Source organism: Styela clava, chromosome 12, assembly GCF_964204865.1.
Source record: "Styela clava chromosome 12, kaStyClav1.hap1.2, whole genome shotgun sequence".
Taxonomy (NCBI): Eukaryota; Metazoa; Chordata; class Ascidiacea; order Stolidobranchia; family Styelidae; genus Styela; species Styela clava.
The window spans coordinates 3,574,152-3,590,011 of record NC_135261.1 but is presented as its reverse complement, the minus strand read 5'-3'; the positions used below and the strand labels follow the sequence as shown (position 1 = coordinate 3,590,011).

At 33.7% G+C, this 15,860-nt stretch overlaps 1 protein-coding gene across 6 annotated transcripts in view; it reads left to right on the top strand.

Annotated features, from left to right (window-relative positions):
• Window positions 1-15,131, top strand: part of LOC120329690 (uncharacterized) — a 90,043-nt gene extending 74,912 nt beyond the window's left edge. For 5 of the 6 annotated variants that reach the window (XM_039396440.2, XM_039396438.2, XM_039396434.2 and 2 more), the window contains exons 15-31: window positions 2,977-3,019; window positions 3,457-3,616; window positions 4,935-5,037; window positions 5,410-5,610; window positions 6,617-6,695; window positions 7,031-7,100; window positions 7,470-7,720; window positions 8,150-8,268; window positions 8,705-8,836; window positions 9,492-9,566; window positions 9,952-10,061; window positions 10,546-10,675; window positions 11,178-11,348; window positions 11,821-11,987; window positions 12,397-12,515; window positions 12,900-13,031; window positions 13,527-15,131. In XM_039396440.2, the coding sequence (XP_039252374.2) occupies window positions 2,977-3,019; window positions 3,457-3,616; window positions 4,935-5,037; window positions 5,410-5,610; window positions 6,617-6,695; window positions 7,031-7,100; window positions 7,470-7,720; window positions 8,150-8,268; window positions 8,705-8,836; window positions 9,492-9,566; window positions 9,952-10,061; window positions 10,546-10,675; window positions 11,178-11,348; window positions 11,821-11,987; window positions 12,397-12,515; window positions 12,900-13,031; window positions 13,527-13,677 (2,213 nt within the window). In that variant the 3' untranslated portion in view covers window positions 13,678-15,131. The remainder of the gene's footprint in view (window positions 1-2,976; window positions 3,020-3,456; window positions 3,617-4,934; window positions 5,038-5,409; window positions 5,611-6,616; window positions 6,696-7,030; window positions 7,101-7,469; window positions 7,721-8,149; window positions 8,269-8,704; window positions 8,837-9,491; window positions 9,567-9,951; window positions 10,062-10,545; window positions 10,676-11,177; window positions 11,349-11,820; window positions 11,988-12,396; window positions 12,516-12,899; window positions 13,032-13,526) is intronic. The other variant, XM_039396436.2, reaches the window with a different exon arrangement.
• Window positions 15,132-15,860: the final 729 nt, after the last annotated feature.

Sequence of the window (15,860 nt, the reverse complement as noted above, 5' to 3'; positions counted from 1 at the left end):
AATGATATATTTTCAGATTACATTCAAAGTTGAAGTATTAATTAAGAGATGAGGCAGTCTGATTGAAGTTAAATTCTCACCTATCAGCAGGAAATTTGTTGAAAAATCAGTGAAGTATTGTGCCGTATGCGAAAGCAAAATCTTCTGTAGAAAATGTGTTATTCCAATAATGTTATTCTTTGTCTTTGCCATGCTCTTAGAAACAGGTCAAGTATAGTATTGGAAAAATAATGCAACAGCTGTTGACCCACATCAGCTATGTAGCCATATTTCATACAATGGCATCTATTGCTCGCATAGATTTTTTCTCTGTGCCATATTTTGTATGGTTGAAGACACGAGTGAAGCTAATGAGAAAAAGTTGTTTGTATTATTCAAAAGTTGATGTGCAAAATTCTGTAGTCAAGATGAGAAAAATTTCATAAACAAAAGCAATATGCCGATCACTTCAAGGAAAGGTCTATTTGGACTGAAGATTTATGTCTTATATCTGTTGCTGGGTATATTTATTTGATTAAAACCGAAGCCAAACCAAAGCAAAGGAAATATTTTTAATATTTTTGAAGAGTTGAGTTGATTTGAAGAATTGTGCAGTGAAGATTTGTAAGAAAGAGAATTATGCCACTGTTTTCAAAGAAAGTTCTTTTTTGGTTGAAGATTTATGTCATATGCCTGTTGCTGGGCATATTTATTTGATTACAATCCAAATTGATTTTGATGCATCGCCAAGATATATACTTATCTCCAATGAATATGATTGAGCAGTGTTGATCAATGTCTGTAGGAGTTTAAACTTCACATTTAAATGAAGGATCAGGCTTTTAGTGGATCAGTTCACTGGACAAGTTGAAGTGAGTTATGAGTTGAGATTTATTTTGCTTCTTATTTTTGATTTTTATGGTTTTAAAATTTTGCAGTTGGAAGTAAGCAGATACTTTTATCAAGTATAAGGTAAAGCGCTATTGTTTGACTATTTCCAGGTTTTCAAGGTTTCTCATTTTTATTCCTAATGACTTTATTTCATTCAGTTTATTTATTTAATTATTTTGATATACTTTTGCTGATGGTATTTAGCCAGGTTTCGGATAAGAGTTTCACAGTTCAAGCTGCTGTCTTAATTTAAAGGTTCGTAGCTTTCTAAGTTGGTTTTGTTTTGCCACATATTTGCAAATAGTAGTCAGTCAGGTTTGGAGTAAAGGATGAGTGAAAGCGAAAGATCTGGTGAGATTTATATTTCTTATGTATTACTGGGGAAATGTATAAGTGTGATAAATTTTATGTCATTTTGCAGTTCAGATGCCTCAATTTGATAGATAAAAGAAAAAGGTTCTTCACCGCAACAGACAAACTGCTTCATATTAGGGAAGTTCTAAACGTTTGTAAATCAATATAATAACTGTTAAAATCTTACCAAATTTGGTACTCATCACTTGGTTTTTCAAGAATTCGGCTGCTAAAACCTCTTTCATACTCTTGGTTTTGTTTTCCGCAATCACATCATCATTTGCGATCTTATCAACATGGGGTGGCGCCTAAATCGATGAGGTGGAAAGTTTCTGTGTTTTGGAAACAAGGATTAATGTGCTGCCCCCATGAGATTGTGCCCTGGGTCTTGTTTATGCTTCACAATGATGTGTAAGAGACCGTGGTGATAGGCGTGTGACCACACGAGTAAAAAAATTTGAAAGCTCTACCATAAAATTGAGTCAATTAAATCAATGAAAACAGAAACTATTTTACCACATTTTTCACTCTTTTACAAAATGCTGTGTTTTTTGTCTTATTCCCTCACTTAATATAGTACAAATTCATTATGCAGTGCTGACATTATCCTGTAAAAGTCCATGTATACTTTTTGTATTTTTTTATAGTTTTCTCATGGGCTTTTATCGGTCTCAAGTCCATGCTATATTCACTGGGCCATAACAAGGAAAAACTCAGCTGCATTGTGTTTTCTGAAAAATCAGTTATATGTCAAACTGTAGAAGCCAACAGTATGTGGTGTCGCAGGTTATAAAGATTAATGGCGAAGGAAGAAATAGGGTTATGAAAAAAGAACTTGAACATTCATGTTTTATATAGCTCAATTCTCTGTTTGCCTTAGTTTTTTGTTTTGTTTGTTAATATGTGTATTTTTGTTTAATCTCAGCATATTTAGAAAATGATGATATTAATTTCTGAGGCAGCAATATCTTAGGAATGCCTGTACAGCTGTATGATATTACTGGAAGAGTGTATTAGGTATAATCTCATCTGAACAATTTCGGAATATATATATATACCAAAACAATGGAGACCTGTACCATATCCAAAGAATATGATAACTTGCCCTATTTAACAATATGTCCTAAAGAAAGTACCGACTTTGATGTTGGATTAGTTCATGCAACTTATAGAAGTCCACTTATATTTGTGGATAGATATGGAATTACTCATGAAGTTAAGATTGCTGCCACCATAGCTACAAAGAAAACAGGTCAATAGTCTGAAGAATATAATTAGCTATTCGTATATTAGTTAGGTCAGTGCGTATTATGTTGGCATTGCCAGTTAAATCTCAAATATAAAATGACATTTCAACCAAGTGTGATAAATTGTGGGTAACAGGAATTGTTTCATTTCGTCACGGACTAGTAAATAAACAATTAATAGCTGCTTGTGAGGGACTAAAAGCTCAAAGTGCTTTAATTGCATTCTAAATTGGAATTGGCAATCTTTGCTTCTTTTATATAGCGAAATGGAATTTGATTGAGTTTTACAGTGCCATAAGCTAAATGCTTATAGTGATATATTTTTGAATGACATATTTTAAATTCTCACTGATATCATATATTTACTCCATCAAATATAACAACAAATAACACTGTTGTTATAGTAACAAATAGCACATAACACATAGTAACAAATATCACTGTTTGGTAAACTCTTTTATTAGCTACCTTTGCATTTAATTCCATCCATCAATTTATCTTTCAGATATAAATGATGATGTTTTCAGTCCTGGACCCCAATCTTCTCGGTAGGTTTAATTACTATTTGCATGAAAAGTTTGTATTAATTTATTTAATATACATGGAACCTGAAAATGTACACCTCAAATGTACTTGAGCATAACATCCATGATGGTTTTGAATATTTAGTTTGTTCTATCTCGTTCAATGGCATTGGTGTAATAATTTTATCACTTGAGTTGAATAATTGTGTTCATCATCGGTCAAAATTACTTCATTTAAGAAGTTTAGCATCAGCCTTGTAATATTGCAGGACATACCAACTGTTTCTAATTCTTTTATTAGCGGTGGATATCAAGTCGCATAAATGATTGGTTGCCATCATTCGTGGTTCTTTCCTAAATATGATTCTATCTTAACTAGTTTTATTTTTAAGCATTATTGTTTTGTCCTATCCCTGTTTCAATAATGTAACAAAATGTTATGATTATCATCATTTTACCAGGAAAAAGAAGCAGCAAATATTTCCACCTCAAACATCTGTGACCAGACGACAGCATGTTGCGCCAGCACCACCTCCAAAACGTAGAATTTCGCTTGAAGAGCGATTATCACCTCAGCTATTGCAAGCCTTGTCCATGAATCCTGGTTCAAAACCAAAGGAGGTATGTTATTAATAGTCCTCCTTTGAAATCCTACCTAAAGTTTTTTCATAGTTGTGTGTATCTGGGAGTTTGTAGATTCTATTGAGTACTAGTGATATGCATAACTTGTGCCATAAATACTTTTTCATGTCTTGGTGGGCGTTTGGGAATATTTGTAATGATTACTTAGCACATAGTTATCACTCGCCTCAATAAGGAACGCGTAAATATTATGTGAGACTTTCAAAAGTGTCTAGCCACATATGGTTTTTATGACTTTTTTTTCTGGGAAAATTTGCCTGAGCTTTCTAAGTGTGTCACCGAAAAGACAGTAAATCATGTTTGTTTGCACAAGGGCGTGAGGTGATTTTCTGTTTTAGGTTTCACATTTAAAACAGATCTAACCTTGATGTCGCCAAGAGCAACGTTCCACAAATAGTCGCTCAATGCTAAAAATATAAATATTCAATGACAAATAGAATGATATCTGATTCGATGTCAGTTTTTCTCATCAGAACATAATTGAAAACTATAAACGTAGGGTGTTTTCTAGTATCTCGTTATTTTAGGTTATTTATGTCATACCCACATAAGTAGCCTATCCCTAAAATGTCGAACGCTGTCGTTGTTGTCAATACATCATATCCCACTTATGGGGATTACGCTATGTTCAAGAGGATGTTCTCCTAGGGTTTGTTTCTATACTTGGTAACCAATAGTGTTGTCTGGGAAAACAAGCTACATGCTTTCTTATCCGCTTTGATAATGTCAGCATCTGTTTTCCCTATTAGCACGTAGATATGGCTTTCCACACAGTTGAAATAGACGTAACCCAACCAGTTATTGATAAGTTTACTGTTAAGTTTAATTGCTGACAATTTTGTGACATTTTTTAGTTATGAGGACTTGTTGTCTAATTATATATTCCCAAATTCGCAAAGTTAAAAATTTAATTACCTATATCATTGACAACTCTAATTGGTAAGCTTGCCTCTTGGTGCGTCAAACATAGGTATTTAGTTGATTAATTAACCATATTTGTTTTATTAAAAGAGAAAGTTTCGTCTACATTTTAACTGGTGATTATATGCACTAAGATTGGTCTCCTTACTCGCGGCCTCTAGTTAATTAAGTTTATTTTTGGTCACGGATTACGTCCATAGTTTGTCATTCAGACGCTGCATTCTGACTGGTATTCGGAATTTAGTTCTGGTTTCTTATCTGATTATTCGTCAGTGTTAAGATTCATTTTCTCAAAGATTAATGACAGACTCCATGAACAGGTCAGTCAACCATATTACACCAATTCATTTACTAACAATATTATGGTTATATTTAGAACATTCACAGTTACAAAGAAGACCTGGCACCAGATTATCTGCCAGACACACCTACATTCCCTCTATCTCCTCCCACTCCTTATGTAAATAACGAATCTCCAGGTAACGAGTCATGTTTTTTAATCAAAATATAATGTTAATTGTGTTGCCAAGTTTATTTTTTATGTTACTTGCTAATATAATATTGAAAACTGACAAGTATCTCTAAATCTGTTAGAAAAAAATTGCAAGTTGATGTTAATTTATGCTCAAATTGTTTCATTTGAAAAGCATTGGAATATGTCGAATTGTGTGAAGATTCAGGTTCCAGTCAACATGTTATAGTATTGTGTCAATGATGTTAGTACTTCTTTCAAGCTGAAGTTTATACTTCAGCTCAACTCAATATAAGCGATCAAGATGTATTTATCAAACAAGTCAAGTTTGTTTGTCGTTAATAAATAAAAATTAATTTTGCATTATTATTTCATTTAGGTCGTGCAAAATCGCCTCCTGGACTACAGAAGACTGCTCTTTCTATATTGCATTTACAACCAACAGATAAACCTACACAATCATTGCATCATGCGGAACTTCCAGTAAAAGTACAATCACCCACAGACAATACAACGAAACCTACAGTGGAAGAAACCCCTAAAGAAATCGCGCAGAATAGACCACAGAAAGAGGGCCCAGGTAAGCTTTGCAGTAGATACCATGATGATTCTGTTGTTATTGCTGTTCTTGCTATATCTGTAGTACATCGACTAACTGTGATATTTATTTTTATATATTCAATACTTTCGCTCCAAACAAGTCGTTTAATACTCCAAATAGCAGATTCAATGACATCTTTTTAACACTTCAGTTCTGCCAACACTGTATACTCCCCGGAAAAACCTTAACAATATTGATTGGGAAAATTTTCATCACTATTTTATATTAGCTAACATCAAGGTTTATCAGTGATAATGAGGTGATAAATGAAGCGGTGGATACGTTATATGCAGAATCAAATAACTATTCAAAAGTACATTCACAAATTGAACCGAATTTTTTCGACGCAGAAATTCCTTGTATATGTTATAAAATATTTGTTCGCAATTACATTTGCAAATCAGTGCAAAAACTTGACCATATTTACCTGCCTGCAGGCAAGATGTTATATCAAATATCAGTTATTCAATCGTACAAACAGTATAGAATGGAAAGAATGCACTAAATATTGTTTCTTCGTGATATTACCTGAACATGACAATAGGCAATGTAAAGTTACTAGTGGTGACGTTCTGTACTGATTTCATATACACTACCCACCAAGCATGGCCGATAAATTTATAGATGACTTTTTGTATGTAGATGGGAGTGAAATACCAATTGGAATTAACTGGTGTTGAAATATTGATATCTTGTTACCATAGATTCTTTCGGCAAATGTTTATGTAACATCTCAACTGGTTTAATATACTGAGTTACTAGTCTTAGATTGAATGGGCTAATAGATAGGTAGATGGACGAATTGCATTGTACTATTGTTTACTTTTAATAAAAGATTTTATATTCACGATTTCAAGTTTTTTTTTAATTTGTTTCTAGTTCATGGTTTGATAAGTCGAAGACAGTTTTACAGATTTTAGCTTAGGCCAAGATTACAGGCCTTTAAAATGAGTGTCAATAAAGGAAACTTTTAAATTTATTTCAGTTGTACCTGTCAATACAGTTGCACTGCAAAATGGACACATAAAAGAGACTGATTTACTGAATGATAAGCCTGACAACAGGTAAATCAAATTTTCTCACATTCAGTGTATGAATTGGGTCAATTTTTGTTGCACAAACATGCATTATCTTCATCGAATCACCTCGACCTTGGTAACCGAATGAAAGAATGTGGAATACTTTGTGGTTAATCTATCTTATCAAATTGATTCTTCAAAGAATAAATATCTTAATCCATCTAATGATACTATTATACATTAAAGTGATATTTAATTCAATATTATAGCTAATATGTTGCTTTCAATCATAACTTATCAAAAACCATATCTAGCTATTTTTAGGAAAGCCAACTTGCAGTCCTAACCTATTTGTTCTATTTTGTTATTATATCTTGCAGACCTGTAGAGAACAATCAGCATCCACCTAGAGTACCAGAAAAAATGCAGCAACATTCCCCAGTAGAGCAGGTTTGCTTGTATTCCATTCTATTACATCAATTCAATTCCAAAATAAATATTTGCAACATAATTTCACATTTTTGTTCCTTAGGATGACCTGTTTTTACACCATCTTGCGGCGTGTATGTCATTCTATTATTATATTAAATCAAGTAATCCCATATAATAATTCACTGTTGCTTATAAAGAGTTAAATTTGAAAGAAAATAATCTCTCAATTGCTCATATACGATTTTTACTTTTACGAATATTTTGCTATGAAATATATCTCATCTTGATTATAGTCAACGTTACCAAAAGAATACATATTTACTCGACTTTACTATCATTTTTTATATTGAAATAGTTATGTAAATTGTTACATTCCCTGTCCTTCCGCAGGGACAAGTTGCTCGACCAATTGAGAGAAGTGATTCTACAGTTCGCACGAAAGTCATTTCAGTAAAGAAAGACATTCAGTCGCCCACAAGCTTGACCCCACCAACAAATCTACCACTTCCCCAACCGACCAATACTCCGAAAGAAGCACATCTGCATGCCATCCCTCCAAAACAATCACCACAAGAAGAAGAGAGCATTGAAGAGATCCTAAGACAACATCATTCACGTTCTCATCAGCAGCTTAACAGGTATTCAAATGGTTCTAAATGCCAAAGCTTTTAGGGTTTCGCAAAATGTCACATCACGAATGTCAGGTTTTGAATAGCAATGTTTTCTGCCCCTGTATATTAAAGTTAATGTCAATCTTGCTTAGCGAAACACACACAGAATTTGAAACGGTGCAATAAATGTGAGCTACTCAAATATTTTCAAATGCCTCATGTTTGTTTTATTTTTACATTCGAAGATTAGCTAAATTACCGTATCGTTATTATAACAAATGGCTCAAATGTTGAGCGATTTAGTGATTCAATGATTGGCGGTGTATAACCATTATAACCCATAAATAATTATCAATTTAGTAATCGAAACTACTGGTAGTGGTCTTCTTACACACTCTGATAGATCATATATTTCAAAATGCATTTCGCTCTATTTCATTTTTTTATTATCTACAGTGGTGGATCTCACAGCTCGCATTCGCCAGCTGCAACCTCGTCAAATTCAAGACACGACAGTTCCGATTCACTTGATGGACCAAGCACAAGACATTCTAATAGCAGTTTGCTTTCATCGTGTAAGTCCAGATTTTTTTGCTGAAATAACTATAGCATCTTGAATCACTGACATACGTCAGTAGTTTATCCCTATTTATTTCGAGATACAATGTTTTAAATCTGTTGCCAGTTCAAAAGGATTTGTGAGTGACATGTAGAGTGTGCGGAAGCTCGTAATTTTAAACATCAAGTCTACTCACCAGGAGAAATGAATAATGTTTGATTTATGTGAATAACATTAATTTTCAGCTAATATTTTGCAGAGAAGTTCTAATCATTAATCAATTTTGATCTCGTTTACAATATCTCTTGATATCCAATGCTTTTCCTTGGGCTATATGAATAAGAAATTGTTTAAATGAAATATCGAATATCTTGATTCTATTACCGTTTGAGCATCAATACATCCACAGAATCAATAGATTGTTATATAATCTTTTCGACTTTTAATTTCAGCGAGTTCCAGCTCAGCAGCGGCACATCATGGGATGCCTGTTCCATCACCTGGTGCGTTTATGACTCCCAACAATATCATGAGACCTGGGAGTCAATTGTCGAGTTATGAAAGACATATGCTTACACCAGGAGGTATGTAGAAAATTTAGCCAACTTTATCCATTAGAATTTCGTGAAGGATAATTATGTGTGGAGGATTACCGGACACCTCGCCGTTGTATGGTGGTTGTTCATGTATGTTCCACTAGTATATTACGGCATTAAGTTCTTGCATCTAAAACAAATTACTGGTTGACTGTTCCCATACACCACCAGACTCCTCGCCGTCGTAGGGTGGTTCACGTAGCCATTGGTATATTACGGTATCAGATTCTTGCATCTGGAAATAATTACTGTTAGACTATTCCCATAAACCACATAGACTGGTAATCGGACGAGAGGCTGTGGCTCGCTATGTGACTCCTCTCCATCTGGATAAATATAAAAATCCTATTTTTTTAGAAAAATATAAGAATAAAAAGAATATATGCTTAGCATTGCTCTTTAATAAAATTTCATTTGCTCGTCTAGTCGTCATTGGTAAATCGGGATCTGGGAAAAACGGATTTTTTTTTGGTTCAAGAAATTTGATTTGGTATCACTGGTTTGATATACTATCATGTGGTTATAAGCTGGGTTAACCTGGTCTATTGATCATGCAAATCGGAGTCACAGAAATGTCTCTTTTCAATTTCTATGTAATAATAACGTGAATTAACAGCCATTAACATAATTATTTCTATTGCAGCCTCTGGTGCAAGATCTGGAGATGAAAGTTTCGGAAGCCCAAATTCTGGACATACAAGTTCGTCTTCAATTTCAGGTATTTAATTATTCTGATTATCAGAAATTCAGTTACTTCCAACGTAATATAGTTTCAATTTCACTGATTACTAATTTTCAAGTTAAGAACTTCCATTGTTGTTCATAAAAGAAACCCCAGATATTGAGGATCTTCTCACAATTTAATTATTATTTCTTGTTTATATACTTTTTACTGTGTCAAACAGTACAATTTGTACTATATAAAGATTCGAACTCCTCAGCTAAAACAATACTTCTTTGAATCATAAGAAATTTTCAGAACATCGTTATTTTTTCATCCTTTTAGACTTACTTAGATAATATCTTTGTTACAAAATGAAAAAAAAACATGAGTAACACCAGTATCTACTGTTCATAAATGGGTGAAATGTTTTTTTTTTTAGATGTTGAACGTGCGGGCAATGACACCCCATTTGTATCAGTATCTGCTGCTCCTAAATTTATCCGAGATACGAGTACTTACTGGTATAAACCGGATATTACAAGAGATCAGGTTAATATGATTGAATATTTCATTCATATATATACAATGTATAAAAAATTTTTTTTTAAATTAAACTGACTTTAAATCTGTTGTTTTCAAACGGTGGGGTGCGCCCCACTATGAGGCGTATACAATTTTTTTGTGGGGCGTGAAGCTAGTTAAAATAAAAATAGTTGTTAGATTTAATCTTGCTCGCCGTATTTTAGATATTTATATTTCTTTATTGTTTAGAGATTGCGATCCCATCCAGGTGTTTCTAATAAAAGATACTTTCGCCTTTCGGGGCGCGGCTTGAAAAATTTGAGAACCACTGCTTTCCCATAAAATAACATTTGCGTGATTCAATTGCACAAAATATTCTTAAAACCATTCAGGAAAGGGTAATTCAAAACTTTTTGGTTTAATTTCATTCTTTCCATGGTAAATGTTTCAATATTAATCTATTAATGTCATTTTACCAAGCATTAAAACCTATATTGTAATATGTTCACAGGCACTTGCTATTCTTCGAAACAAGCAACCTGGTAGTTTCGTTGTTCGAGATAGTCGTTGTTTTCCCGGTGCTTTTGGACTTGCACTCAAGGTTGATAAACTGCCACCAAATGTACAGGCCAAACCTGGATGTAAGTTTATCAGACACTTCAAATCGCATTACCATATTCTCTAACATGAATTCCCGTGCCAAAATACATAATATGCAGTAAAACTTTAACCCATCTTATCACTATATGACCATTTCATCTAATATTGGTATACTCATTTTCTAATAACGAATGAAAATCATTGCTAATTGTAGCAAATAAGCTGAATTCTATTTTATTATGGCTTATCAAGCCATTTTATTTTGATATATCATATTATTTTAACAGAACCTATATTTTCCTTGCGTAGCCAAGAATATTCAATATCAAACTAAAATGGGAGTATTTTATAGGACACAAAGTACTATTGGTTGATATATATTTACCAATATTGGCTTTATGGTATCTCTTGGCGGAAATGAAAACAAGGGAAAATAATAAATTGTATATTATACTTAGTCAGTTCCATTTGATATATACTTACCTGGTGAATCAAGTAAACTAAATCTTCAAAATATTGACATTGCAATTTTTTTTTTCTCAGCTGACTTGGCAAATGAATATGTTCGCCACTTTCTTATCGAACCCTGTTCTAAGGGAGTGAAATTGAAAGGTTGTCCAAATGAACCAGTATTCGGGAGTCTGTCTGCACTCGTATATCAACATACTATCACCCCTCTTGCACTGCCATGTAAATTACTTATCCCTACAGCAGGTATGGTTAAATTTACTTTACAAGATATGTGTCTTAGCATTTTGACTCATTGTCGTATTATCACGAGATTTATGGTCAATTTAATCTTCACTCGAGAGATAACAGTGCTTAGATTTTTACCTGCTAAGGATTGCTGTATTTATAGCATTCAACTGTGAATTTGGTAGTTCTACTGTATTGCGGTTATCAAGTCTTTATATTTATATAATCTCCTTTTTTGATGAGAAATACAGTATTGGAAAAGTAGATGATTCATAAATATGCCACGTAAAAGAAAGAATATAAGATGGTCAAATTTTAGACTCTAAAAATACAAAACTATGCTCTGGTTGTGTGTGTGAAGACCTTGCTGAGTGTCACCTTTGGTGACAAATAAAACCTCATATCTTAGGAGTACTCGAAACTGTCCGGCCAACTTCTATATAATCTTCATATTGTTCTTCAATTTATCATCCTGAATTTTTACATCTAGATCAAGAAATACCACAACGAGGAAACACCCCTCGGAACAGCCAGGCTGAAACTCCCCCAACAACGCCTACACCGGCTACAACTCCATCAGAGCTTTTGAAACAAGGGGCCGCATGCAATGTTATTTATATTGGGTCTGTCAACACAGAGTCTTTAACTGGACCTTCGGTAAGACGATGCATATGAAAGTTATATAGGCATAGTCAAAAAATTGATAACCTACAACTTGATATTTTGTGCATCCGGCTAAACAATTCCTGAGTAATAAAAGAAGGATGCTTCGATTCAAATATGCTAATAGTTGTATGCAAAATATGCGAGATATTTAACCCTCAAATTTCTGACTAACCTTTCTCAGATACAACATAACATCTGTACGCTTCTTTCGTATGACGAAATTCACATTTTATCCCTCGTCCACATACTTTTAACCAGTTTGATATAAAATGAAGATAACTCAGAAGTTGAAATATCATTTCAAAACATTTTGAATATGTCACTTGAATTCGTGAAGTAATGACCGAAACTATTTAAATTCATAATTCCATAAATCTTATATCCTTTTTTGTTATTTCAGGCAATTGAAAGAGCTATACTAGAAACATATCAAAGTGCGCGGACAAATCTCAGCCAAACATCCATTGTTCATTTCAAAGTCTCACCACAAGGAATAACATTGACAGATAATGCACGAAAGTAAGAAACTTATACAATCTTCATATTGGTTTATGTTTAAATTAAGGCTCAGTATTTGTGGTTTGTATCACTCATACGTAAATGTCAGCTTGTTTTCTAATGAAAACATTGGAAGACTACAAATGTCAGCGGATTGCAGACTATATATCTCTGTGTCTAGATTTCTCTAGATCTGATACCGACTAGTTGCCATCTTACGATGTGAGCCGATGTGAGTGTATATTTGTTGATTAGCTTATTCCATTTCGTGTACTTCACATCATGGGATTTCCCTGCTCGGTGCCTTGTATTGTTTCCTATAACTTCCTGGTGAATACTAGCTCTATTTCTACTTCTACCGAACTGTAAAAATTTCCCTAATTTAATTTTCTCATAATATCTTAGATTATTCTTCCGACGACATTACCCGACGCAAACAGTAACGTTCTGTGGATTAGATCCACAGGGATCAGCAAATAAAGGACAAAACATGAGAAGATGGGATGCGTCTACATTACGAGGAAGTCCTGACGCATGGTGAGTTTTTTGGATATTTCATTATTCGCACTTTTATTAATCAAGATTAAAATTGCTTCTATTTTTATCGCTTTTACTCCCTTTACTCAAAGAGAAATCGTGATTGGTCTACTTTTTTGAAGTTTCTTTTTATAATAATTTATCGCAAAAAATCACAAACATTCTAACTAAAGGTTGGAAAAATTAAATAATTATCACTGAAATAAAAAAAACAAACATAAATCATAATGTTTGGCCTGATGTGCCAGCCACCAAGTCATGCATGTCGCTTCAAGCGAAAATAAAAGTTCTCTGATTAGCCTTTGGCCAGGCAAGTAAGAGCTTCTTACAGACAATATACAAACTTTGAAATTATTGCAAAATGTCGTGTGTTCAATTTGGTTCCACGAACAACTTGTTTATTGATTCTATTTATTAGGTTAGTCAAAAAACCTTAATCAAATTCAAAAATTTATATTTGCCACAATCATTCCTAATGGATTCATTTGTATTTAGGTTGTTCGGCTTCGTTGCGCGCGCACAGGCAGGATCAAGAGACAACACGTGTCATGTATTTGCTGAGCTAGACTCAGCGCAACCGGCTCGTGCTATTGTAAATTTTGTTATGAAAGTGTTAATCGGTTCCAATCGTCAGAACAGTAACTGATTTCTTGTTATTGATCATTGTTATTACATATGAATATGACGTCCTACAATGATTATGTCATCCTTCAAAAAGATCGCAAAGCACAGGCTAAGGCACAATCATCATTTTCGACACACAGTTGTTGTCATCATGTCACAGTATGCTGCACTTCCGACAGGCATTACGCGACATGCCTAGAGGGGAGAGGGTACAATGTTGATTAGATTCTGCGCCTAAAAACAGTACAAATCGGCTGTTCAGACAACTTGCATAGTCAGTATGCTAACCGGTAAATAGACAAGAGAGAGATGCGATCTTGCCCTAATATGTTAGGTTTTCAATGAACATCACTATATTCAATACAGACTGGTAACAGTACTGTTAAATAACCAATGAAATAATCATGTATTGTGGTAATTTTGAAAGTAATAAAATATTTATACCCAACATACACCGATCTAATTTTTTAATACACGGAAGTTTTAAAAACGAATATTGTTTCCAAGCGCCAGTACATTTCACCATTTATGAACTGTGTGATGATCTATACTAAACTGGTGGATACAATTACAAATACCTGCCATGTTCCAACTTTTCATCCGATGGTACGTTTTATGTACATTTTCCGTAAGTTTTTGTCCTAATACTTCCTGTTGTGGGTGATTGTTGTTGTTCTAACTATAAACTAACCAACTATATATATAACAAAAAATGAAATATATATTATTCTTTTAACCTTGGAATCAGTGACTACAAGACTTATTTTCATTTTTGTCCTATATAAATGAAAAGAAAATAGATTGTTCTGTCAATGATTATCTCATCTTCGGTTTGACCCATAGCCGAGAAGCAGCGCCTACCTATTGGCGTTGGCGTATTACTAGCCCATGTCTTGAATTCCATGGGGGTCATCCCGGTTTTAATTTATTTTTTCTGATTTAGTTTATCACATTGTCAGTCAGGGAAGAACTGTTTAGTACCAATTTATCTCGGTGTGATTGCTGTCTTAGAATCAAATTTTAAATATGATTTTTGTTTGTACTACGGAACTTAACTATCCATGGTATATCTATAACTTCAAGTAACCTTCACACCCGAAGGTACTTCATACACGAAATACTGTAATCACACAGTTAGTAACTTATGACTGATTTAAATGAGTATATACTTCCACGTAAATACTCACTCTGTTGGATAAATATACTCACTATTTCGGTAAATATTTACGTCTTCGACTGAAAATTTCTCAATCTATTACAGTGTCGTATTTTAGAATCCCCAAGTTTGTTCTTAGCTCTTGGTATACTCATATCTGGTCTCAGTGCACTAGTATTTGATTTTTAATCGTGGAGAAATTGTCTATTGGTTTTTATTTTTACCTACGAATAAACGTTATTTTTGTGCTTGAAATATTTGTAAAAAATTACAATTTTATTCTTAATGTTCCAATGTAAATAAAATGTGCTGACTGGAAATACTCTTGTTTTTTATGGTTACTAATATATTAAAAACCGTAAGCCGAAGTGAAGAAAGCTTCTTTGATGATAATATTCACTAACAATGTTGGTTAGATATATCTAATGCGAAACACGCGTCAACTGATTTTCGAGTCGGCCTCTGGGTTTACGTCTCGCTTAGTTCAGTATTTCTCAATCTGTGGATCGCGCATGAAAATCATATTGGATCGCTTGTATTTTTAAGAAATTTGTTATATTTTATTAACGTTGCGCAAACGTTACCACCACGATAGATAGCTGACGACATCTATTTTACTCAAGCTACGCCACTACTTCAAAACTCGCTTATGGCTGACAAACTCGATTTTCTAATTTTTGGGCGATTTTCAGGACAATGAATTATATGTAAAAATGATCGTTTTATATTAGATATCAAGTTTGCCACCATGTAGGTGCTACATGCTGTTTATTGCTGTGCTACATGATCTTTAATATTTGAGCATAACAAGACTTTATTTTCTAAAAATTCTGGTTGTTTGAACAAGGTTGGGAAACACTGACTTAGTTGATGACGAGCCCGAGTTGCCTTTATATTGCTCGAGACAATGATAAATGATGAGTCAATGCCTCCAGCTTCCCAAACATTGCTAACAAATCTGATCTTTCTTAATGTTGAAGAGCGCATTTTTAATCATTTCACTTCAATAAAACACGGGCCTGGAAAAAATCTTTGATTGCTTCGTCTTA